Genomic DNA, 25,116 nt, shown 5'->3' with positions numbered 1-25,116 from the left:
AAATATCTACTCAGCATATGAATGCAAGTATCTGATGGAATGCTGTGTGCTGAAACAGCTTGAGGATGATTTTAGGGGCTCACTACCAAGCTTCAAAAGTTATTCGATAGATTTACACAAAGAGAGAATTAACTTTAGTTTTGAATGTGTGGAGAACAGGGTCAAGATGTCTAGGTGTGAACAGAGACTTGATCATTCTTGGTGTGTCTTTGGAAAATCAAGGCTCTTATCTTCCTTTAAAAATGTGAATGATCAAGAGAGTGAATGGAGGACTGATATTAGAAAGGCAGTTCTGGACACAAAAAATCCTGGAGGAAAATATGGAAAGAGAGCTGTTAGAAACATGACAAGCTTTTTGTGTAGAAATCTTAAAATATCTGTTTACATGCTGGCTGAAAGAATGGTAACCCACCTTGGCTCCAAAAAAAAGATCTGAGCAGCTTATGAATATGTGAGGTGTACAAAAGGATTACAAAGGAAAACAGATTAAACTGAAAGGAATTTAGGATGGGGCAATAAAATGAGGCTGGGGTGAACTAGCATGCTGAAGTGTATTTCAGAAGGACTTGCAGTTTTTTAAGGTAGTTGAAATTTATGCCTTGGGTTTAATGTAGAAGGGAAGTGGAAACAAGTCTGTATCACACCTTGTGTGTCTGTGAAATGAAAAGCAACAGTCACAGAAGGACAACTTTGCTGTCCTCTCGTATCCAAAAGAAGGGTTTCTACTGGTTCTTCATAAAGGAGATTCTGTGGGATGAAATGCAAATAACAGCATCCTCACCCTATTTCCAGGTTTGTCCCAATGCTTTAACACATGTTCACTTGAGGTAAAGCAGAGATTCTGTAAGGGGCTGGGGGATGTTCGATGGCATTCATCTCTCAAGGAATAAAATGCTCTAGAACAGATCAACTGTGTCTTCTGGAAATGATTCTCCATGTTAAGTTTTTTTTTTAATCAGCCTGCATTTCCCCCTTATATATGCAAGGTAACGCCCGTGTGTGGACAACCTTTGTTGGCAATGACAGGCAGATCCAGACTATTAAATAATCAAATATGCAGAATAGTGTGACTCCTTTTAGGAAAATTACATGTTTAACCCCATCTTCATTTGTGGAAGGACAGGGTATACCAGAAGTAAAGACATCTACCATTTGTTAGGCCACTAATCATAAGTCATGCTATTAAAATGAAATTTAATGAATTCTCTTTCAATTAAATTGACTAGATTTGAATCAAATTGATGTATAGAATTAAAGAAGCGTAATTTAGTTATTTTATATAAGTGCATTTCTCACTAAAATGTAAAAGTTTTTAGAGACTTCTTAGTTCATTTTTCAGAAGGCATGTTTTGTATATTTAAAGGGGTGATTTGATTTACTTTCCCTTCCTACCAGAATGTCATGTCCCGCTTATTTTTCTTGCTGTCCCCTCTACAAATGTAAAACTCATCCACATGTGTTTTGTTTTATAAGTCATAGGCCTATTTGTGTTGATATAGAGATCATTTCTAGAACATATTTGGAATTGTGGGGGGTCCAGAACTGTTTGTGAGGTAACTTTAAAAACATGGAACATTTGAAGTTTTGTCAGGAAGGTTCTTTCTCCTACTTTGCCTCACAGTAATGGGTTTTTTTTTTATATTTATTTATTTATTTATTTATTTATTTAGGGCTGTGTTGGGTCTTCGTTTCTGTGCGAGGGCTTTCTCTAGTTGTGGCGAGCGGGGGCCACTCTTCATCGTGATGTGTGGGCCTCTCACTGTCGCGGCCTCTCTTGTTGCAGAGCACAGGCTCCAGACGTGCAAGCTCAGTAGTTGTGGCTCACGGGCCTAGTTGCTCCGCGGCATGTGGGATCTTCCCAGACCAGGGCTCGAACCCATATCCCCTGCATTGGCAGGCAGATTCTCAACCACTGTGCTACCAGGGAAGCCCCACAGTAATGTTTTAAAACCAGTCTAGTTTCTTAATCCTTAGGGCAGGTGAGTGGAGGAGTTGGCAGTTAAGATGTGCCCTTGAGAGCTTCCCTGGGTCACTCCGAAAGCAGCCATCCTGTTGATGAAGGGGGCTGTCTGGACTGTCTGCGGACGCGGGGCTGAGGAGGAGGGGCTCCCGAAAGCTCCAGGCCCTGCAGGGAGGATGTCGGGGCGAGGGCCCGGGGATTCTCACGAGGGGTCGTCGCTCTGAGGATTCTGGAGCCCGGTGGGCTTCTTACCTGCCTGCCCACGGGCTCCCAACTCGGCAGGTGCTCAGAGGCAGCTCACTGGGTGCAGCCCAGGCCTGTGGCTTCCCTCTACGGGCAGCGCTTTTTGCGATTTTTCATGCTTCTCTTTACTGTTTCTCTTTCCCTTCCTTCTTTTTTCTCTTTCTTACTTTTATTCTCTCCTATTTTCTTTCTCCTTGACATTTATTTTTCTTTCTTCTCTTGATTATTCTCATTCATTTTCCCCTTGCTTTATAGTTATTCTATACATTCCTTTCACCTTAACATCTTGACCCTCTAGAACTCCTGTACTACAGCTTATGATTTTGAAGAGAATATTTTGGCGTATAATTTTCTCCTAGATGTCATAACACACTGATTCAAGGAAGTAAGTGCAGTCAAAGAGGTGAGGGTGGGAGAATGAACTCAATTCAGGTAGCCATTGAATTAGATAGAAACTCAAAGTTTAGGTGTAGGTGATCAAAAATTTGCAATATTGATAAGTCTTTCTAGTTCATTGTTCTGGTGAGGTATACACATTCTTTTTACCATCAGAGCCAGAGGTTTGCTTTTTTGGGCAGGTCACGAGGTCTAGGGCTATAGAGAAAAGCTGGGAAACCCTGCGTGCATCTCTACGGGAACGAACTATTCGTGACCACCCCAGGAGACCCTGTGGGCTCTTCCTGCACCATCTACATAGAAAGACAGGAAGAGAAAATGTCCTCGTCTGTACAAAGCCCCAGGACCTTGTCTCAAGTCTCTTGTGTTTGGGAGGATTTGGAGGTGACTAAAACCAGCAGAAAACAAAAGGCATTCAAGAGTCTGGATTTGCTTTAATATTAACTGTCCTCGCTTTGATGTTAAAGCTCTTTCTTCAAAACTCGCCAACTCTGGTGTTGTGTTCAGAGTAGAAATTTGCAGTGTAAGAGACAAACGTTTCGATTAACTTAGTGAAATGCAGTATTTGGGAAAAGGCCTGCATTGTTAATATTCTGTTGCCACAGTGACACGTGTTGGTGAGTGATTACATCATGCTGTTCTCAGTGATTTTGTTCTGAAAGATGCTCTCTGAGCTCAGGTGCAGGCCTTGTGATGGCCCAGTGCCCACTGTCCTGGGGCTGCTGCTTCGCTTCCATGCTTTCTTCATTCTTTGATCTCTCCTTTCATCCCCTCCCACAACTACTCAACACATATTTTAAACATCTGTGGTGCACCGGGCACTGTTGTGGATGCTGGGGATTCATTAAGGAAGAATCTACGAAGTCTCTCTTCACAGCGTTTGACTTAGTCGAGGGGAGAGCGAAGTCGGCAAACAAGTGAATTCTGCAGGCTTTCCTTAGAGAATCCGCACTGTGGAGAGAGAGAGGGAACAGGGTGCTCCCGGGAGCGGGTGGGGGCGGGGTAACGGGGTGCTACCGGGAGCGGGTCGGGGCAGGGGCGGACATTCTCCCCCTGCCCCATTGGACATCTTGTGGCCAGAGCGGGACTGGCGTGTTACAGGGCGGCAGGAAGGCCAGTGTGGCCGGAGCCCTGTGAGCGGGTGTGGAGCCAGAGAGGTAGGGGTGTGCTCAGGTGGAAGGAGGTCCGTGGGCCCAGGTGGAGACGGTGCTTTAATCCAAGTGAAATGAGAACTTTCAATTTAGTTTAGCAATATGTTGTACGATTTAAACCACGACTGCCTTTTATTTTTTGTATGCATTGTCACATACATGTCACATACTAAAATGCTGCTGAATTGGGAAGGTCTGAGGTATCCCCCAGAGCGACAGCTGTGTGCTGTCAGGTGTCTGGTCTGCATGCCAGTCGGGGGCAGGGAGCAGCGTGAAGGTCAGGAGACAGACTCATCTTTGTCTCTCCACCAGCCACTGTGTTGGGGCCTCCGTTCCTCACTGCAGATGCCCAGGATGGGGAAGGGGAGTTGTTCTCAGACTCCCATGCACAGAGAGCTGGGGGTTCCTGGAAGCTCTCTTAGGTTTTTATGTAACTCCCGTGCAAGCTTCACTTAGAGGAAAGTATCCCCTAGCTTAAAAAACAAAAGAAAACATGGCCTTGGTTACCCCTTAGGTTTTCCAGCATGAAGAATTTTCAGTCCCGTAGGTTCTCAAATGACAATTACTCAGTGCCTCTTGGTGAGTGCTCATTACCTCTCACTGAGAGTGGAAGGTCAGTTGTCAGTAGTCAGGTAAGGCATCCAAGATCCCACCCTTCCAGACTGGGGAGTTGGCTTCTGTCACTGTACAGACTTAAGTGAATAATACGAACAGTGAATGTCTTGGCAGATACTTCATGGCACAAAGTAGAAACTAGCAATTGAGACAAATAATCATGACTGATGTGTAAAGAAGGGCGTAGAGATAATCTAATTTAAAAAATACCTAATGACATGAGTGTGTCATTTTGTGTGTTACATGTACTCAAAAGCAGTCATGTCCTCATAACACAGAGGTATAACCTGGGTGTTTGGGTGCTTATTATGGTTGAAGGTATATTACAGTTCGTTTCATTCTGTGAACAGAGAAATGGGAAAATTTGCCCTTTAACATATTGCCTGTCTTCTTCCTTTTCAACCCAGAGTCTCAATCTGCTGTTTTAGAAACTCCGAAAAAATGTTCAGATGCTGCTCAGCAGGTAAGATTTAATTAGGATGTCAGCTCCCTTTCCTCTCTTGTTCGCCTCTGCTTTATCTTTCCATCTGCCCAGCCAGCTAGGTGGCCATGTTTCTCAGCCTGCAGGGGACCCCAGTCAGGTGGGAGGGGTTTTTTTTCCATTCAGACTTTGTGAAGGAAATCAGCCTGGAAGTGGTACTGGGCACAAACTCCTCAGCATCCATGTTGTTCCATGTCCTGCCGGAGAGCTGGGCCCACAAGTGCTGGCTCCAGCAGGAAACAGCGGCTGCTCAGGTGTTGTATAGAGATGGGCCTGGTTGCACTAAGAGTCACGTGGATATGATTTTTTATAAGGTATGCCAGGGCTTTTCTAAAACCAAATAATATTCTTAAGTTGCTTTGGTGGATGAAACATTAGTTAGTGTCTGTTTAATTTCCACAGAAACTTTCTTATTCTGTTACTAAAGAAGCCACATTTTATGCCTTTTTTTCTTGCACCAAAATGCACTTTCTGTAAAAATAGGAAACACTTATATGAAATAATAATTGTGGTTAGCAATTGCTTTCTTGGTTATAAAACCATTTTTAAAATTTATTTATACATTCTCCCAACTCTACCTTTGAAAATAACTTAGTGTTAGAAATTACCACCAAGAAGTGTGTTTTCTGGAGTGGGGTCTGAGTAGAAAATGAGACGGCTGCTTTCTGAGTTTCAGGACCAGGTCAGTTTCTGGTCAGTTTGTGACAACATACTCAGGCTATCTGGGACATAGTGTTCTTCTCTGTAAAATCAAAGAATCTGATGATTTTTGAGAACTTTTCCAAGTATAAAATGACTTCCCTTTCTAAAAGAAGCAGCCCTGCATCATACATGAAAATTTACTCCTCCTGGAGGATAAATAAGGATATAAATTGGTTGAGAACTTCATTTTATAAATTATCTGGTGCTTTTCAGAAATATAGCTATTCTGGTCACTTTCATAAGAGTAAAGATACTCTTAAGGATAATGTCATAAAACAGGTTTTCCCATCTTTTTTTTTTTTTAAGAGCAGAGACTTCTATCAGGCTGGGGCCGTTGAAAAGCCCTGGTGGACTGAGCTGGTAGTTCATTAACTGTCATGATTAGCCAGTAGTGAATACAATGAAGAAAAATGAAAAGAGGTTAAGAGAAATAAAGTGAGAAATAATTAAGAAAAACAGTGCCCTCAAAATATCTTCTCATTATTTTTGCAACACTTTTTTTGGCATGACTAAGTTGTGATCTGGGATAATATGTTAGATCTTTCTAGTTCTTATTTCCAGGGCGTATATTACTGAATTCTCTGTTATACTGATAACACCAAAGAAAACCTGGACAAAAAGTATTCTATACTATCAACGGTGACCAAACACCAACAACATTGCTTTGTGTATTAAGATTCCAGCTGGAATAATTCAAGGTAGATATTCGTGTGTGTAAAATTATAGTGATTTTCTATGTTTCATGAGCTCTGAACCAATAATAAGCAGAAAACCTGATGAACTGGGTGATTTTAAAACACCTGATGTTACAGCTTGGAAACTCACGGGGGAAATAGATTGATTTAAATTTCACAGCTTCGCATTTCCTTGTTGCCAGTAAAGTGTCTAGAAGCTAGAAAATATAATAAATTAATTGAGTGGTAAGATTGTTGGGAAGCAGTTGAAGCCTAGCCCTCAGTAATGACATCATGGACTCTTGGAATCGGTGACTCGTTATCATAAGTTTACTTAGGGACTGGTTCGTTTCTGAGATGATGTGTGTCTCTTTCATAAGAGCCTAAAGTAACCACCATAAAAGCGATTCAGGAAACTAGAATTAATTACCTATGTACTGTGCACCTGTTCTTTTTTTTTTTTTTTTTTTGCTGTACGCGGGCCTCTTACTGCTGTGGCCTCTCCCGTTGCGGAGCACAGGCTCCGGACACACAGGCTCCGCGGCCATGGCTCGCGGGCCCAGCCGCTCCGCGGCATGTGGGATCTTCCGGGATAGGGGCACGAACCCGTGTCCCCTGCATCGGCAGGCGGACTCTCAACCACTGCGCCACCAGGGAAGCCCTGTGCACCTGTTCTTTTACTGCATTATGTTATGCGATTCTTATAATAACCCTTTAAAGTAACTATTATAATTCATATTTAACTGGTAAGAAAATGATGTTTATAGGAGTTAACTTGCTTCAGATCAAAAATTGTTAAAGGATAAGAGCCATGGTATGAACATAGGTCTGTTCGACTTTATACCTCCTGTTCTCTCCACTATGACAAAAATTAGACTTTTGCACGTGTAATCAAACTGCAGCTGTTTAATACCATCTCATGCCAAAATCATCAAATGGATGAGGTGAGAAGTTTATTTTAAGTTATTCTATTGTATTTATGCCATTTATAAGAGACTGATGTCAAGATATGTTTTAGAGGCATAGATTGAAACTGATTAGATCACAGACACGTGTTTAACTTTGTTCTAAATTGTGTCGATTTTACTAACTTTAGTGCTTCACTGCTCTTTAAAAAAAAACGTACAGTTCTGTTTTTTACATAGAATGCCTTGCTTCTTAGTTACTAGAGGGCAGTCTGTCTGTCTGTGAGCTGCCCCTGCAGAGGAAGTGGGGGGCTTCCGGCGGGTTTGCTGTGTGACTGATGAAAGTGATGCACGCAGAGAGTGGGGCCCTCCGCAGAGGTGAAGCACATCCTGCACTCTCGGTTTTCTTTAGGTGTGCGTCCAGGCACCTGTTCTCTCCATCCAAGCATGCTGGAATTTACGGAATTGGTTTTGTCTTTTGCTCTCTCCCTGTAATTAATAATTCTGAGAGCTCCATATCCCTAGACAAAATATATGATTCCTAAAGCCTTTTCTCAGCTGGAAGGAGTGGAAGGTGCGGGGATCCTCTGCATCTGTGGAGGGAGACGTGTGGCCACCCCTGAGTGTTGTCACCCATGGTCTCGTGGGATCAGGAAATTGTAAAACAAAACTGCTTTCTTTAGACCTCACTTACTGATTAATTTCAAATAATATGCTCTGAAATCTGCTGTATCTAAAGAGTTATTTCATAAAATGAAACAGAACTGTCTCAATTCTGTTTTTTATTCTTTGGCATTTGAAATACTATTTAAACTGTAAATCCATTTGCATTCTTCAATATATAAATAGCCAAATATCAATTCCATTCTCTAGAAACATTTACTCCTACATTAAAGATTAATATATGGTAGCTAAACTGGTTACCACCCAGTTTTAAACTTATTTTTAAATTATATAAATAATTTTAAATTAATAATAATAATTTTGAAATTGTATATAAAATGTGTGCTTCAAAATATTTTCCTAAAACTCTCAACATCTTTCTGATGTAAATGGACTAGTTGAAAGGTAAATAGAATAGAATTTGATCTTTGAAAACTCTAGCTTTGGGTAGGAATTGGTACATCAAAGCAATTGAAAGTTGGGTCTTCCTACACATTACGGTATGGATTAATTGAGAACAACCACGTCTATTACAAAGTGTTGGATAATGAAAAGAAATTAACCAAGGATCAACACTTTCTTACCACATATGTTTTATGCAACCAAATTCTCAAAGGTCAGAAAAATGTGTATGATTTGAGGTGAGTGACAAAATCCTATCTCAGTCCAGTTTTAACCTCCTTTGAAATTGGCTTAATTCTCTTCCCCCAGGATCCTGCTCTGATCAGTCCTCCCCGGTCCTCTCAGTGCCTAATTGGATTACAAACTTAATTGAGGAATTGAGTATTCTTTTCTGTTGGTTCTCCTTGTAGAGTATCTTTTCTAAAGCTCTTCATACAGTGACCACTCACTACAATTTATTGTTTGTTTCAGAAACATGTTTATTTAGGAGCAAATCATGGGATGTGTATGAACGAGGTGGGGTGGCCTGGTTGATGGCACTTGAGGGTTACTCACCTGTGTCTTGGCAGAGGCATGTTCAGAAAGTAAAACAGAATTGGTCAGATCAAAAGAAAGGTGTGGGGAACGTAGTTCTGAAGGAATAGTGATGGAGACACAGAAACAAGGCACTTGAATTGCATGAGAATATATTAGACATATCAGAGGTTGGGGGAAAATCATATGTTCCTACTGAACTCTAAGGCAAAAAGTGACATGCATTCACATGTTAATTATTAACCCAGCACACAACAATTTCCAAGATGAGTGACCAACTAAAATATAGACCAGAGAGAGGCAGCTTCAAGATGACAGAGGAGTGAGACACGGAGATTGCCTTCTTCTCCACAAATACATCAGAAATACATCTACATGTGGAACAACTCCACAGAACACCTACTGAATGCTGGCAGGAGACTGCAGACCTCCCAAAAGGCAAGGAACTCCCCACTTAGCTGGGTAGGGCAAAAGAAAAAAGGAAAAACAGAGACAAAAGAATAGGAATGGGACCTGCACCAGTGGGAGGGAGCTGTGAAGTAGGAAAAGTTTCCACACACTAGGAAGCCCCTTCACTGGCGGAGACGGGGGGTGGCAGGGGGGAAGCTTCGGAGCCACAGAGGAGAGCACAGCAACAGGGGTGCAGAGGGCAAAGCGGAGAGATTCCCTCACAGAGGATAGGTGCTGACGAGCACTCACCAGCCCGAGAGGCTTGTCTGCTCACCTGCCGTGCGAGGTGGTGGCTGGGAGCTGAGGCTCCGGCTTCAGAGGTAAGATCCCAGGGAGAGGACTGGGGTTGGCTGCGTGAACACAGCTTGAAGGGGGTTAGTGTGCCACAGCTAGCTGGGAGGGAGTCTGGGAAAAAGTTGGGACCTGCCTAAGAGGCAAGAGACCATTATTTTGGGGTGCACGAGGAGAGGGGATTCAGAGCACCACCTAAACGAGCTCTAGAGACGGGCGTGAGAGATGAGCATGAGACACTAAGGTTGCTGCTTCAGCCACCAAGGAGCCAGTGTGCAAGCACAGGTCACTCTCCACACCTCCCTTCCCGGGAGCCTGTGCAGTCCACCACTGCCAGGATCCCGTGATCCAGGGACAACTTCCCTGGGAGAACACATGGCATGCCACATGCTGGTGCAACGTCATACTGACCTCTGCCACCGTGGGCTCATCCCGCATTCTGTACCTCTCCCTCCCCCTGTTCAGAGTGAGTCAGGGCCCACTAATCAGCTGCTAGTTTAACCTTGTCCTGTCTGAGTGAAGAACAGATGCCTTCAGGCGACCTACAAGCAGAGATGGGGCCAAATCCAAAGCTGAACCCCAGGAGCTATGTGAACAAAGAAGAGAAAGGGAAATCTCTCCCAGCAGCCTCAGGAGCAGTGCATTAAATATTCACAATCAACTTGATGTACCCTGCATCTGTGGAATACCTGAATAGACAACAAATTATCCCAAAATTGAGGCAGTGGACTTCGGGAGCAAAGATATATATATATTTTTCCTTCTTCTCTTTTTGTGAGTATGTATGTGTATGCTTCTTTGTGTGATTTTGTATGTATAGCTTTGCTTTTAACATATGTCCTAGGGTTCTGTCTGTCCTTTTTTTTAAGTATAGTTTTTAGCACTTGTTATCATTGGTGGATTTGTTTTTTGGTTTAGTTGCTCTCTTCTTTCTTTTTTTATTTTTAATTTTTTATACTTACTTTTTATTTTAATAACTTTATTTTATTTATGTATTTTCTTTTTACTCTCTTATTGTCTCCCTTTTCTTCTGTGCTGTGTGGCTGACAGGGTCTTGGTGCTCCAGCTGAGTATCAGGCCTGTGCCTCTGAGGTGGGAGAGCCGAATTCAGGACACTGGTCCACCAGAGACTTCCTGGTTCCACGTAATATCGAAAGATGAAAAATCTCCCAGAGATCTCCATCTCAATGCTAAGACCCAGCTCCACTCAAGGACCAGCAAGCTACAGTGCTAGACACCCTATGGCAAACAACTAGCAAAACAGGAACACAACCCCACCCACTAGTGGAGAGACTGCCTGAAATCATAATAAGTTCACAGACACTCCGAAACACACCACCAGATGTGGTCCTGCCCACGAGAAAGAAAAGATCCAGCCTTATCCTCCAGAACACAGGCACTAGTCCCCTGCAGCAGGAAGCCTATACAACCCACTAAAACAACCTTAGCCACTGGGGCAGACACCAAAAAAAAAAAAAAAAAACGGGAACTACAAACCTGCAGCCTGCAAAAAGGAGACCCCAAACACAGTAAGTTAAGCAAAATTAGAAGACAAAGAAACAAACAGCAGATGAAGGAGCAAGGTAAAAACCCACCAGACTTAACAAATGAAGAGGAATTAGGCAGTATACCTGAAAAAGAATTCAGAGTAATGACAGTAAAGATGATCCAAAATGTAAGAAATAGAATGGAGAAAATACAAGAAATGTTTAACAAAGACCTAGAAGAACTAAAGAGCAAACAAACACTGATGAACAACACAATAAATGAAATTAAATATTCTCTAGAAGGGATCAATACCAGAATATCTGGGGCAGAAGAATGGATAAGTGACCTGGAAAATAAAATAGTGGAAATAGCTACTGGAGAACAGAATAAAGAAAAAAGACTGAAAAGAATTGAGGACAGTCTCAGAGACCTCTGGGACAATATTAAATGCACCAACATTTGAATTATAGGTGTCCCAGAAGAAGAAGAGAAAAAGAAAGGAATTGAGAATATTTTTGAAGGGATGATAGTTGAAAACTTCACTAATATGGGAAAGGAAATAGTCAAGTCCATTAAGCGCAGAGAGTCCCACAGGATAAATCCAAGGAGACACACGCCAAGACACATATTAATCAAACTATCAAAAATTAAATACAAGGAAAAAATATTAAAAGCAGCAAGGGAAAACCAACATATGACACACAAAGGAATCCCCATAAGGTTAACAGCTGATCTTTCAGCAGAAATTCTGCAAGCCAGAAGGGAGTGGCAGGACATATTTAAAGTGATGAAGGAAAAACCTACAACCAAGATTACTCTGCCAAGCTAGGATCTCATTCAAATTCAACGGAGAAAATAAAACCTTTACAGACAAGCAAAAGCTAAGAGAATTCAGCACCACCAAGCAGCTTTGCAACAAATTCTAAAGGAACTTCTCTAGCAGGAAACACAAGAGAAGGAAAAGACCTACAATAGCAAACCCAAAACAATTAAGAAAATGGTAATAGTAACACACATACTGATAACTGCCTTAAATGTAAATGGATTGAATGCTCCAACCAAAAGACATAGACTGGCTGAATGGATAGAAAAACAAGACCCGTATATTTGCTGTCTACAAGAGACCCACTTCAGACCTAGGGACACATACAGACTGAAAGTGAGGGGATGGAAAAAGATATTCCATGCAAATGGAAATCCAAAGAAAGCAGGAGTAGCAATTATCATATCAGATAAAATAGACTTAAAATAAAGACTATTACAACAAACAAAGAAGGACACTACATAATAATCAAGGGATCAATACAAGAAGAAGATATAATAATTGTAAATATTTATGCACCCAACATAGGAGCACCTCAATACATAAGGCAAATGCTAATAGCCATTAAAGGGGAAATCAACAGTAACACAGTCATAGTAGGGGACTTTAACACCCAACTTTCACCAATGGACAGATCATCCAAAATGAAAGTAAATAAGGAAACACAAGCTTTAAATGATACATTAAACAAGATGGACTTAATTGATATTTACAGGACATTCCATCCAAAAACAACAGAATGCACATTCTTCTCAAGTGCTCATGGAACATTCTCCAGGATAGATCATATCTTGGGTCACAAATAAAGCCTTGGTAAATTTAAGAAAATTGAAAGTGTATCAAGTATCTTTTCTGACCACAACGCTATGAGGCTAGATATCAGTTACGGGAAATATCTGTAAAAAATACAAACACATGGAGGCTAAACAATACACTACTTAATAACCAAGAGATCACTGAAGAAATCAAAGAGGAAATTAAAAAAAATACTTAGAAACAAGTGACAATGAAAACACGATGACCCAAAACCTATGGGATGCAGCAAATGCAGTTCTAAGAGGGAAATTTATAGCAATACACTCCTACCTCAAGAAACAAGAAACATCTCAAATAAAGAACCTAAGCTTATACCCAAAGCAATTAGAGAATGAAGAACAAAAAACCCCAAAGTTAGCAGAAGGAAAGAAATCATAAGGATCAGATCAGAAATAAATGAAAAAGAAATTAAGCAAAACAATAGCAAAGATCAGTAAAACTGAAAGCTGGTTCTATGAGAAGATAAACAAAATTGATAAACCATTAGCCAGACTCATCAAGAAAAAAAGGGAGAAGACTCAAATCAATAGAATTAGAAATGAAAAAGGAGAAGTAACAACTGACACTGCAGAAATACAAAAGATCATGAGAGATTACTATAGGCAACATATATGCCAATAAAATGGACAACCTGGAAGAAATGGACAAATTCTTAGAACAGCACAATCTTCCAAGACCAAACCAGGAAGAAATAGAAAATGTAAACAGACCAATCACAAGCACTGAAATTGAAACTGTGATTAAAAATCTTCCAACAAACAAAAGCCCAGGACCAGATGGCTTCACAGTTGATGTCTATCAAACATTTAGAGTAGAGCTAACACCTATCCTTCTCAAATTCTTCCAAAATATAGCAGAGGGGGGAACACGCCCAAACTCATTCTTCAAGGCCACCATCACCCTGATACCAAAACCAGGCAAAGTGTCACAAAGAAAGAATACTACAGGCCAATATCACTGATGAACATAAATGCAAAAATCCTCAACAAAATACGAGCAAACAGAAAAGGATCATACACCATGATCAAGTGGGGTTTATCCCAAGAATGCAAGGATTGTTCAATATAAACAAATGAGATAAACCATATTAACAAATTGTAGGAGAAAATCCATATGATCATCTCAATAGATGCAGAAAAAGTTTTCGACAAAATTCAATACCCATTTATGCTAAAAACCCTCCAGAAAGTAGGCATAGAGGGAACTTACCTCAACATAATAAAGGCCATATATGACAGACCCACAGCCACCATCATTCTCAGTGGTGAAAAACTGAAACCATTTCCTCTAACATCATGAACAAGACAAGGTTGTCCACTCTCACCACTGTTATTCCACATAGTTTTGGAAGTTTTATCCACAGCAATCAGAGAAAAAGGAATAAAAGAAATCCAAATTGGAAGCTGACACTCTTTGCAGAAAACATGATACTATACATAGAGAATGCTAAAGACGCTACCAGAGAACTGCTAGAGCTAAGCAATGAATTTGGTAAAGTAGCAGGGTCCAAAATTAATGCACACAAATCTCTTGCATTCCTATACACTAATGATGAAAAGTCTGAAAGAAATTAAGGAAACACTCCCATTTACCATTACAACAAAAAGAATGAAATACCTAGGAATAAACCCACCTAAGGAGACAAAAGACCTGTATGCCAAAAAGTATAAGTGATGAAAGAAATTAAAGATGATACAAACAGATGGAGAGATATACCATGTTCTTGGATTGGAAGAATCAACATTGTGAAAATGACTCTAGTACCCAAAGCAATCTACAGATTCAATGCAATCCCTATCAAACTACCAATGGCTTTTTTCACAGAACTCGAACTAAAGCATTTCACTCTATGTATGGAAACACAAAAGACCCCGAATAGCCAAAGCAATCTTGAGAAAGAAAAACGGAACTGGAGGAATCAGACTCCCAGACTTCAGACTATACTACAAAGCTACAGTAATCAAGACAGTATGGTACTGGCACAAAAACAGAAATATAGATCAATGGAACAGGATAGAAAACCCAGAGATTAACCCACTCTCATATGGTCACCTTATTTTTGATAAAAGAGGAAAGAATATACAATGGAGAAAAGACAGCCTCTTCAATAAGTGGTGCTGGGAAAACTGGACAGCTACATGGAAAAGAATGAAATTAGATCAGTCCCTAACACCATACACAAAAATAAACTCAAAATGGATTAAAGACCTAAATGTAAGGACAGGCACTATAAAACTCTTAGGAAAAAACATAGGCAGAACACTGACATAATCACATAAATCACAGCAAGATGACTTTTGACCCACCTCCTAGAGAAATGGAAATAAAACCAAAAATTAAACAAATGGGATCTCATGAAATTTAGAAGCTTTTGCACAGCAAAGGAAACTGTAAGATGAAAGGGCAACCCTCAGAATGGGAGAAAATATTTGCAAATGAAGCAACTGACAAAGGGTTAATCTCCAAAATTTACAAGCAGCTCATGCAGCTCAATATCAAAAAAACAAACAACTCAATCCAAAAATGAGAAGACCTAAATAGACATTTCTCCAAAGAAGATATACAGATTGCCAATAAACACATGAAAGAAAGCTCAACATCACTAATCATTACAGAAATGCAAATCAAAACTACAATGAGGTGTCACCTCACAGCAGTCAGAATGGCCATCATCAAAGAATCTACAAACAATAAATGCTGGAGAGGGTATAGAGAAAAGGGAACCCTCTTGCACTGTTGTTGGGAATGTAAATTGATACAGCCGCTATGGAGAATAATTTGGAGGTTCTTTAAGAACTTAAAAATAGAACTACCATACGACCCAGCAATTTCACTACTGGGCATGTACCCTGCGAAAACCATAATTCAAAAAGAGTCATGTACCACAATGTTCATTGCAGCTCTTTTTACAATAGCCAGGACATGGAAGCAACCTAAGTGTCCATTGAGAGATGAATGGATAAAGAAGATGTGGCATATATATATAATGGAATATTACTCAGCCATGAAAAGAAATGACATTGAGTTATTTGTTGTGAGGTGGTTGGACCTAGAGACTGTCATACAGAGTGAAGTAGGTCAGAAAGAGAAAAATAAATACTGTACGCTAACATATATATATGGAATCTAAAAAAAAAAATTCTGAAGAACCTAGGGGCAGGACAGGCATAAAGACGCAGATGTAGAGAATGGACTTGACACGGGGAGCTGGAAGGGTAAGCTGGGGCAAAATGAGAGAGTGGCATGGACTTATATATACTACCAAATATAAAATAGGTAGTGGGAAGCAGCTGCATGGCACAGGGAGACCAGCTCCATGCTTTGTGACCACCTAGTTGGGTGGGATAGGGATGGTGGGAGGGAGATGCAAGAGGGAGGAAATATGGGGACATGTGTATATGTATAGCTGATTCACTTTGTTATAAATCAGAAACTTACACACCATTGTGTAGCACAAAACAGAAGGAAGGGACTGAATCTCTATGTTTACTTTTTAATACCCAGTGCCTAGCTTAATAAGTGTAGAAGGAATAAATAATAATGCCTGTTAACTTAAAAAAAATATATATATATATTTCAGATTCAATCTATATATATATATAGACCAGAGTAAGAAAAAGAGGGATTCAAGGGGAGGGGGAAATACGTGGTTGAGGTCCAAAATTAGGGGTTAGTATTCCTTGAAGTTTGCCTCACACTCTGAACCTTCTTAGGTGCCATAATAAACACTTTGGCGCAGTGACGGGGGCCTAGTCGGGAAGAGGCGAGACACAGTGAAACACCTGTGGAGGCACTGAGTTGGAAAGTGGTGACATTTTAGCAAGGTGTTCACCATGATGCATTTTGGGGAGACAGGGTTTTTCTGGAAAATACATTTTCATTTTATGGAAACTCCACCTAGCTTAGAGGACAAAAATTAGACATTTTAATTTTAGAAATAAAGAAAAAAGGGAAATTGGTTTGTCAGTTTTAAGAGTGAAAACCAGCAGGAATCTGGAAAGCAGTTTGTGGTGAGAATGTCAGAAAAGCATTAGAGGTCACACATTGTTTTTGCTTTTCTCTGGGGCAGTAGGACTTGCAGGTGAAAGCAAGTTATGTCTTTGTTCTACTGAGCTTTAGCGGGTGTAAAATCCCTTTGTGCTGGGCAACATGGTTGATGACCTGTGGAGAAGGGCAAACAGTTCAAGCAGCTGCTCTAAAGCAGCGGTACCCAACCTTTTTTGGCACTAGGGACTGGTTTCGTGGAATACAGTTTTTCCACAAACGGAGTGGTGGTGTTTAGGCAGTAATGTGAGTGATGGGGAGCGATGGGGAGTGGCAGATGAAGCTTTGCTCGCTCTCCCACCACTCACATCCTGCCTTGTGACCCGGTTCCTAACAGACCGCAGACTGGTACTGGTCCACAGCCTGGGGGTTGGGGACACCTGCTCTAAAGGAATAGCTGAGCTGATAAAAGTTCACAGCTTACAAAGGATGCTTCTTGGACGTGTGCTGACATGCCATGTGCAAGGTAGTTGTGGTAGGTATTGAAGGAAATACAAAGAATTGTACGGTCTTGGGCCCTTCCGTATATATGAAGTGATCTGCAAGCTGTAATGTGATTTGGCCAAGGTATTTAGTGTATGTTGTATTACAGAATTTAAAAAATGGGAACATTGTTTAGAACTTGTAATTAAGGGCAGCTTCTTAGGAAGGGAGAAACTTAGAGCAAGTCCTCAAAGTGATCATTTTTGGACAGAGGAAGGGAGGAGAGAGAGCATTTCAGATGGAGGAGAGATTGAAGATCCAGATGTAGAAATGAGCATGCATCGCGATGGGAGAATATGGCAGGTGTGGGAGTCCTGGTGACATGAAGGGTCGCACCCCCCATCCCTCCAGGCTCGCCGCAGCCCTGTTGGGTCCCTGCAGTGGTCTCCCAGCTGGTCTCGTCACTCCAGTCTCAGTTCCTTCTGATCTGCCCTCCACAGCCCTCCAGCGCTGTCCTTCTAGGAGCCAAATGTACTCATGTCTGCTGTTTGCTCATGGCTTTTGAGAGAAGATTCAGACCCCCAGGTGACATGCAAGGCTTTCCCTTCCATCCTCTGCTTTTAGCCTCATCACCCACTATTTCCTACGTGTTTGGTTTCTTACAGCCTTAAAATGACACCCTTGTTTTCTAGGCATTAGCATCCATCATAACTGTTTTTGATATCTTTTCCTTCTACTGTCACCTTTTAATTCACTGAATTCCTATATCTTAATCTAAACTCATGTCAAACTTCACTCCTTCTTAGACACGTCCCCAGAGAGGCCTCCATCTAGAGACCCCTTTTGATACCTGTGCTCTGGGACCCTATTCTTACCTTGCTTTTCCATAATTATTGTGTTACACATGTCTCATAGACAGTTGACCTCCTTAAAGCTAAGACTCCCCCTATTCTACTTGTCCCTCCAATATCTAACATAGCACCTGACATTTTTGGGCAGATCAGAAAGTGTTTGATGAATGAAGAAATATATCAGGGACCACACTAACTAGAGCAGTGGTGCTGGTTGGGGAGTCATAGAAATCCTGCTTCTGTTCACCCCATAGTGACTGAGGATTGGGCTTTGGACCAGTTTTCCTGGGCACAAATCCTAGCTACCCCACTGTTACCTGGGGAACCTTAGCAACGTATTATATTCTCCGTGCCTTAATTTTCTCTTCTACAAAATGGGGATAATGATAACCCTGGTCTCATAGGGTTTTGTGAGATTTAAATGCACTGATTTTTATAAAGTGCTTAGAATAGCTCCTGGCACATAGTAGGGCACTTCAAATGTTAGCTGTTACCTTGTCATTATTGTTGTTATGTCTGGGCAGTACTCTGGCTTCCACAGTCGCTGTCTTGGTGTAGTGTTGATCCTCATTATTTATAGATTCTGTATTTGCAACCCTGACAACCAGCTAGAATTTATTTACAGCGCCTAGATCACTGCTTGCAGGGCTTTCCCTTCATTTGCAGTCACGTGCATACACCCCTGAGCCACTCCACCAGACTTGCTGTGAGCTCTGTTCTTTAGAAGTTTAACGACCTTAGAGGCTAGTTGTGTGTTGGTGCAGAGGGTGGTTAGAAGGTGAGACATTTATCCATGGATCATCACTGAAGGGAAACTGCAATAAGACTGTTTTTCTTCCTTGCACTAATTGGGACAGTTGAGGAATATTTTGCTTTAGAGTTAGTGCAGGACCTTGCTGCAACTCAGGTAACGAGAGAGAGCATTCAGAAGACGTGAGGGAACTAAAAAGGTTGTTTGTTTCCATTTTTTCTGACCGCTTTCCCAGACATGTTGTTTATTACTTCCAGTCTGGTTATTCACTAATGATGGTGACTGTACCTTCCCATCAATGAGATGATCAATCAGTGCTATAGACATCAGAAGTTACACCGCCGATGATGATTTCTAACTGAACTCCCCCCTGCACCCCATATTTCTCATCTATGCAATGAAGGGGTTGGAAGACACTTGTCATTTCCATTCCAGTTCAGAAATATTCCATTTTCAGTAATTCCTTATCTTTTTCATTGTAAGGATTGCAGAGATGCTATTTTAGCTCTCTGTGTGACACTCTTCTTTTCCATAATACGTTCTGCTTTAAGGAGCCCAAGGTGAGTTATTTACTAGTCACCATATGTTCTGATACTTCCTTCTTTCTTGAAATTCCTTTTCAAACTTGAAATTCCGTTTCAAACTTGAAATCGATGGCACTTTACTTCTGTGCATAGTATTATCGATTTAAAATCTGGGTTTCTTTTCTTATAAGATTATGTACAGTATTTGTTGTCTTATTGTAAATCTGGAATCTCGTTGGCTTTCTCCAAAGGCATAGAATGTTTTAGAATTTAGAGCATGAGACAGAGAATTTGTAGGCTTCTGTGAAGAGTAGAATTCAAACTTTACAGATGTCTAGAGGTATCCTAACTTGCCAGTAACGTGGCCTTAGAATTTAGCAGAACTTGAAAATTTGAATATTGTAGAAAATGAATTGCATATCTCAAATTAACATTTATAGAATAAACTCTTATGGTGTTAACTTACTAATAGGTGGTTTTATATTCTAGCCTCTGAAAGTATCTTGCTTACACAGTAAACATAATAAAGTTTCAAAGATGAGCAAATTAACTTTTCAGCAAAAGCTTTCCTTGGACGCATCTTGGCTTTCTTTTTCACAGTTTTAGCCTTAATACAGTAATGTTTCTTTTTCTGGGAATCAGATAATCTTGTATTTTGAAAAATACTTTGGTGAACATACTATTTTTTAATGGCAACTTGTCTTTTGTGATATGTAAGTATTCAAACAATTTATAAGAACTAACCAACACCACCCACATATAAGATTATACAGAAATGGAAGAATTTTGGCTGACTTATTGTATATAATTGTTTGGCCAAAGTGGGTGGCAGACTCTACCACTTGTAACGATTTAGAGGTTTGAAGCAATATTTTAAAATATAAATAATCTCAAAATTGGTGGTATATAAAATATATTACTGTGTTGACTAAAATAGATTTATTATCTTTCCTCCATTTATAAGGATTCACTCATAGATTCTGTACAGAATTGCAAAGATCACTTTTTTCCTTTTCTCTTTTAATTTCTTTTTTTTTTTTCTTTTTGGCTGTGCCATGCAGCATGTGGGATCATAGTTCCCTGACCAGGGATCAAACCCTTGCCCCCTTCAGTGGAAGAGTGGAGTCCTGACCACTGGAATTCCCCCCTTCTCTCCCTTTAAAACTTTAATTTTTAGTGAAAACCTGATTTAGGATCAGTCTGTCCTCCTTTTTTTCTTCTTCCCCCTCTTCCTCTTCATGGCTTTTAAATTTTATACATTCTTTTATTATACCTAAACCTATGATGGAAAATAGCTGGCTGAGGTAATAGTATTTAAGAATTAAGTTTGGCAGACTCACAGACATAGAGAACAGACTCGGGGTTGCCAAGGCAGGGGTTGGGGAGAGATGGAGTGCGAGGTTGGGGTCAGCAGATGCAAACTATTACATAGAGAATGGATAAACAACAAGGACCAACTGTACAGCACAGGGAACTATATTCAATATCCTGTGATAAACTATAATGGAAAAGAACATAAAAAAGAATGTATATATATATATATATATATATATATATATATATGTATGTATGTATGTATAACTGAGTCACTTTGCTCTACAATAGAATTAACACAACATTGTAAATCAACTATGGTTCAATTAAAAAAAAAAAGTTTGGGAGAGAATGTGTAAGATGGTAGAGTAGAAAGGCCCTAAGCTCACCTCCTCTCCCTGCAGTTCACCCTGCAGACATAGACGCTGGTGGCAGCTGTTTGGGGAGCTTGTTCTACCACATGGACATGGACATTGGTGCTGGCAAGGGCCATTTTGGCTCCAGTGCTGGGACACCTCAGGCTAAGTAACTAACTGGGCATGGACACAGCCCCATCCAACAGCAGACAGGCTGCCTTAAGAACCCTTGAGTTCATAGGTGCCTCTGGACCCAGTTCCACCCACCAGCGTGCAGACACCAGCTGTAAGAAAACCACAGCCCTGCAGCCTGGACCGGCCATCCCATTAGAGAGCAGGCCCTGCCCAGTATCAGGCCAACACAAGTGTCAAGAAAACTCGGGACCCACAGAAATCTTTGTCAGGAACTGGCGCCATCCACCAGTGATCCGACACCTGCTCTAGGACCCCTGGGGCCCAGCAACCAGACCTCAGGACCTGATTCTGCCCACCACTAGGCTGGTACTTGCCCTAGGACTTGACTTCACCCACCAGTGGGTGGGCAACAGCCCTGGTATTACCCGACCCTGAATCCACCCACCAGAGAGTCAGCACTAGCCCCAGGCTTCCCTGGGATTCTGCAGTCAGCTGCCTTATGACCCACTTCTGCCAACCAGTGGCCAGCAGCCTCTTCACAAGCCACACCACGTAACTAAATAGACTGGGAGCCACCAGGCCTACTGGACCACCCACATAGTCAGCCTGCCACATCAGAAAGACCCACACAGATGTCATAGGGGGGACCCCTAGAGCATATGGCTCTGGTGACGAGAGGGGAGTGTGCTGCTGGAACTCTGTCTCTCGTAAAAAAACCCTTCTTTAAGGTCGGGAAACATACCTACCAGACCCATAAAAATAAAAACAGCAAGTTAGGCAAAATGAGGTGACAGGGGAAAATGTTCCAGAGGAAGGGACAAATAAAACCTCAGAAGAAGAACTGAGTGAAGTGGAGATAGGAAATCTACCCAGGAAAGAGTTCTAGGTAATGACCGTAAAGATGATCAAAGCACTTGGGAGAAGAATGGATGCACAGAGTGAGAAGTTAGAAGTTTTCAGCAAAGAGTCAGAAAATATAAAGAACAACTAAACAGATGCAGAATACAATAAGTGAAATGTAAAATATACTAGAAGGAATCAATAGTAAAATAAATGATACAGAGGAATGGATCAGCAAGCTGGAAGACAGAGCAGTGGAAATTGCTGACACTGAACAGAAAAAAGAAAAAGAATGAAAAGAAATGAGGACAGTTTAAGACACCTCTGGGACAACATCAAGCATACTAATATTTTCACTGTAAGGGTCCCAGAAGGAGAAGAGAGAAGAGAAAGGGGCTGAGAACATAATTGAAGACATAATAGCTGAAAACTTCCCTAATGTAGGAAAAGGAAAGAGTTGCCAAGTGCAGGAAGTGTAGAGTCCTATAGAGGACTAAGCCAAAGAGGAACACACCAAGGCATATTGTAATTAAATTGGCAAAAACAAAAGGCAAAGAGAGAATATTAAACTCAGCAAAGGGGAAAGTGAATCCTGAGAGAGTGGCCAAAATGGTGGAGTAAAAGAACCCTAAGCTCACCTCCTGTCATGAGGACAACAAAATCACAAAAATCTGCAGAACAACCAACATTGAAAAAGTCTGAAACCTACCAGAAAAGAGCTCTACAACTAAAGACATAAAGAAGGAAGCACAACAAAACTGGTAGGAGGAGTGGAGTTGTGATATAATCAAATCTGACACTCTCTGGGTGGGCGACCCACAAGCTGGAGAATAATTATATTACAGAGGTTTTCCCACAGGATTGAGAGTTCTGAGCCCCATGTCAGGGCCCCCAGTGTGGGGGTCTGAAACTGGTAAGAGGAGCCCCCAGAGCATTTGGCTTTGAAGCCCAGTGGGGCTTTGTTGCAGGAGTTCCATGGGATTGGGGAAAACAGACTTCACTCTTATAGGGCGCACACAAAATCTCACGCACACCAGGAACAAAGGCAAAAGCCACAATTTCATAGGAGCCTGGGACAGACCTACCTGCTGGTCTTGGAGGGTCTTCTGGGGAGGCAGGGGTGTCTCTGGCTCACTGTGGGGACAAGGGCACTGGTGGTGGACATGTCAGGGAACATTCACCTGTGCAGGCTCTCCTAGAGGCTGACATATTGTCATCAAGGCCTGGCCCCACCCAACAGCCTGTAGGTGCCAGTGCTTGGACACCTCTGGCCAAACAAGAAACTGGGGGGAGGGACACAGCCCCATCCATAGGCAGGCAGGCTAGAGACACAGCCACCTCTAGACACACCCTAGGCATGACCCGGCCCACCAGAGGGCCAAGACCCAGCTCCACCCACTGGTGGGCAGGCACCAGCCCCTCACACCACGAAGCCTGCACAAGCCTCTAGACCAGCCTCACCCACCAGGGGGCAGACACCAGAAGCAAGAAAACTATGGTCCAGCAGCCTGCAGATATAATCTGCAAATGCAGGCCAGACACTACCCTGGGACCAGCTGGCCCTTGGCCCTTGGGTGACGAGAGGAGAGTGGACTCCTGGGATGCATAGGGTGTTTCCTACAGAGAGTCACTTCTCCAAGGTCAAGAAATGTAACTGACCTACCACATACGTAAAAATACAAATAGCGGGCTTCCCTGGTGTCGCAGTGGTTGAGAGTCTGCCTGCCGATGCAGGGGACATGGGTTCATGCCCCACTCTGGGGAGATACCACATGCCACAGAGCGGCTAGGCCTGTGAGCCATGGCCGCTAGGCCTGCGCATCCGGAGCCTGTGCTCTGCAATGGGAGAGGCCACAACAGTGAGAGGCCCGCGTACCACACACACACACACACACACACAAATATATATATATATATATATATATATATATATATACACACACACACATACAAATAGCAGTTTAGACACAGTGAGGTGACAGAGGAATACATTTCAGACGAAGGAACAAGATAAAACCCCAGAAGAAGAAATAAGTGACCTGGAGATAGTGACATGGAACTCTTTCTGAGAAAGAGTTCAGGGTAATGATTGTAAAGATGATCAAAGAACTCAGGAGGAGAATGGATGTACAGAGTGAAAATTAGAAGTTTTTTTTTTTAAACAAAGAATTAGAAAATATAAAAGCAGCAAGGGAAAAGGAACAAGTAACATACAAGGGAATTGCCATAAGGCTATCAGTTGAATTTTCAGAAGAAACTGAAGGCCAGAAGTCAGGGGCATGATGTATTTAAAGTGATGAAGTGGAAGAGCCTACAACCAAGAATATTCTACCCATCAATTTTCTCTTTCAGGTATTTGATTGAGAGATAAAAAGCATCACAGACAAGCAAGAGCTAAAAGAGTTCAGCACCACCAAAACACCTTTACAACAAATTTTAAAGGAACTTCTCTAAGTGAGAAAGAAAAGGCGACAACTAGAAATATGAAAGTTATGAAAGGAAAAAGTTCATCAGTAAAGGCAAACATACAGTAAAGATAGGAAGTCATCCACACAAAAAGCTAGTAGGAATATTAGAAGACAAGAGTAGTAAAATCATCCATATCCACAATAAGCAGTTAAGTGATATACAAAACAATTAAATGTAAAATATATCAAAAACAGTAATCAGGAGGCTAGGAGAGTACAAATGCAGGGTTTGTATTTTTTATTTTGTTTGCTTACTTATTCTTAAAAATTTATTTATTTTTGGCTTTGTTGGGTCTTCATTGCTACACGCAGGCTTTCTCTAGTTGCGGTGAGTGGGGGCTACTCTTCGTTGAGGTGCACAGGCTTCTCGTTACAGTGGCTTCTCTTGTTGCAGAGCACAGGCTCGGCCCACGGGGTTCAGTAGTTGTGGCTCATGGGCTTAGTTGCTCCATGGCATGTGGGATCTTCCCAGACCAGGGGTCGAACCCATGTCCTCTGCATTGGCAGATGGATTCTTAACCACTGCACCACCAGGGAAGCCTCAAATGCAGGGTTTTTATAACGTGCTTGAAATTAAGAGATCAGTAAACTTATAGCAGTCATATATATACAAATAGATACATAAATAGATATATATATAGATTTGTGTATATGCTGCCAATAAGAGACTCACTTCAGATCTAAGGAGACATAGACTGAAAATGAGGGGATGGAAAAGTGTGTTCCATGCAAATGGATTGAAAAGAAAGCCAGGGTAGCAATACTTATATCAGAAAAAAATAGACTTTACAATAAAGACTGTTAAAAGAGACAAAG

General features: G+C 41.5%; 1 protein-coding gene across 1 annotated transcript in view; it reads left to right on the top strand.

Annotated features, from left to right (window-relative positions):
- Positions 1-25,116, top strand: part of LOC132488463 (formin-2-like) — a 328,380-nt gene that overhangs the window by 98,949 nt on the left and 204,315 nt on the right. Inside the window, exon 6 of the mRNA XM_060096653.1 lies at positions 4,773-4,828. Coding sequence (XP_059952636.1) covers positions 4,773-4,828 — 56 coding nt within the window. The remainder of the gene's footprint in view (positions 1-4,772; positions 4,829-25,116) is intronic.

This window comes from Mesoplodon densirostris, chromosome 1, assembly GCF_025265405.1.
Source record: "Mesoplodon densirostris isolate mMesDen1 chromosome 1, mMesDen1 primary haplotype, whole genome shotgun sequence".
Lineage (NCBI taxonomy): Eukaryota > Metazoa > Chordata > Mammalia > Artiodactyla > Ziphiidae > Mesoplodon > Mesoplodon densirostris.
This window is presented reverse-complemented; position numbering and strand designations above follow the sequence as displayed.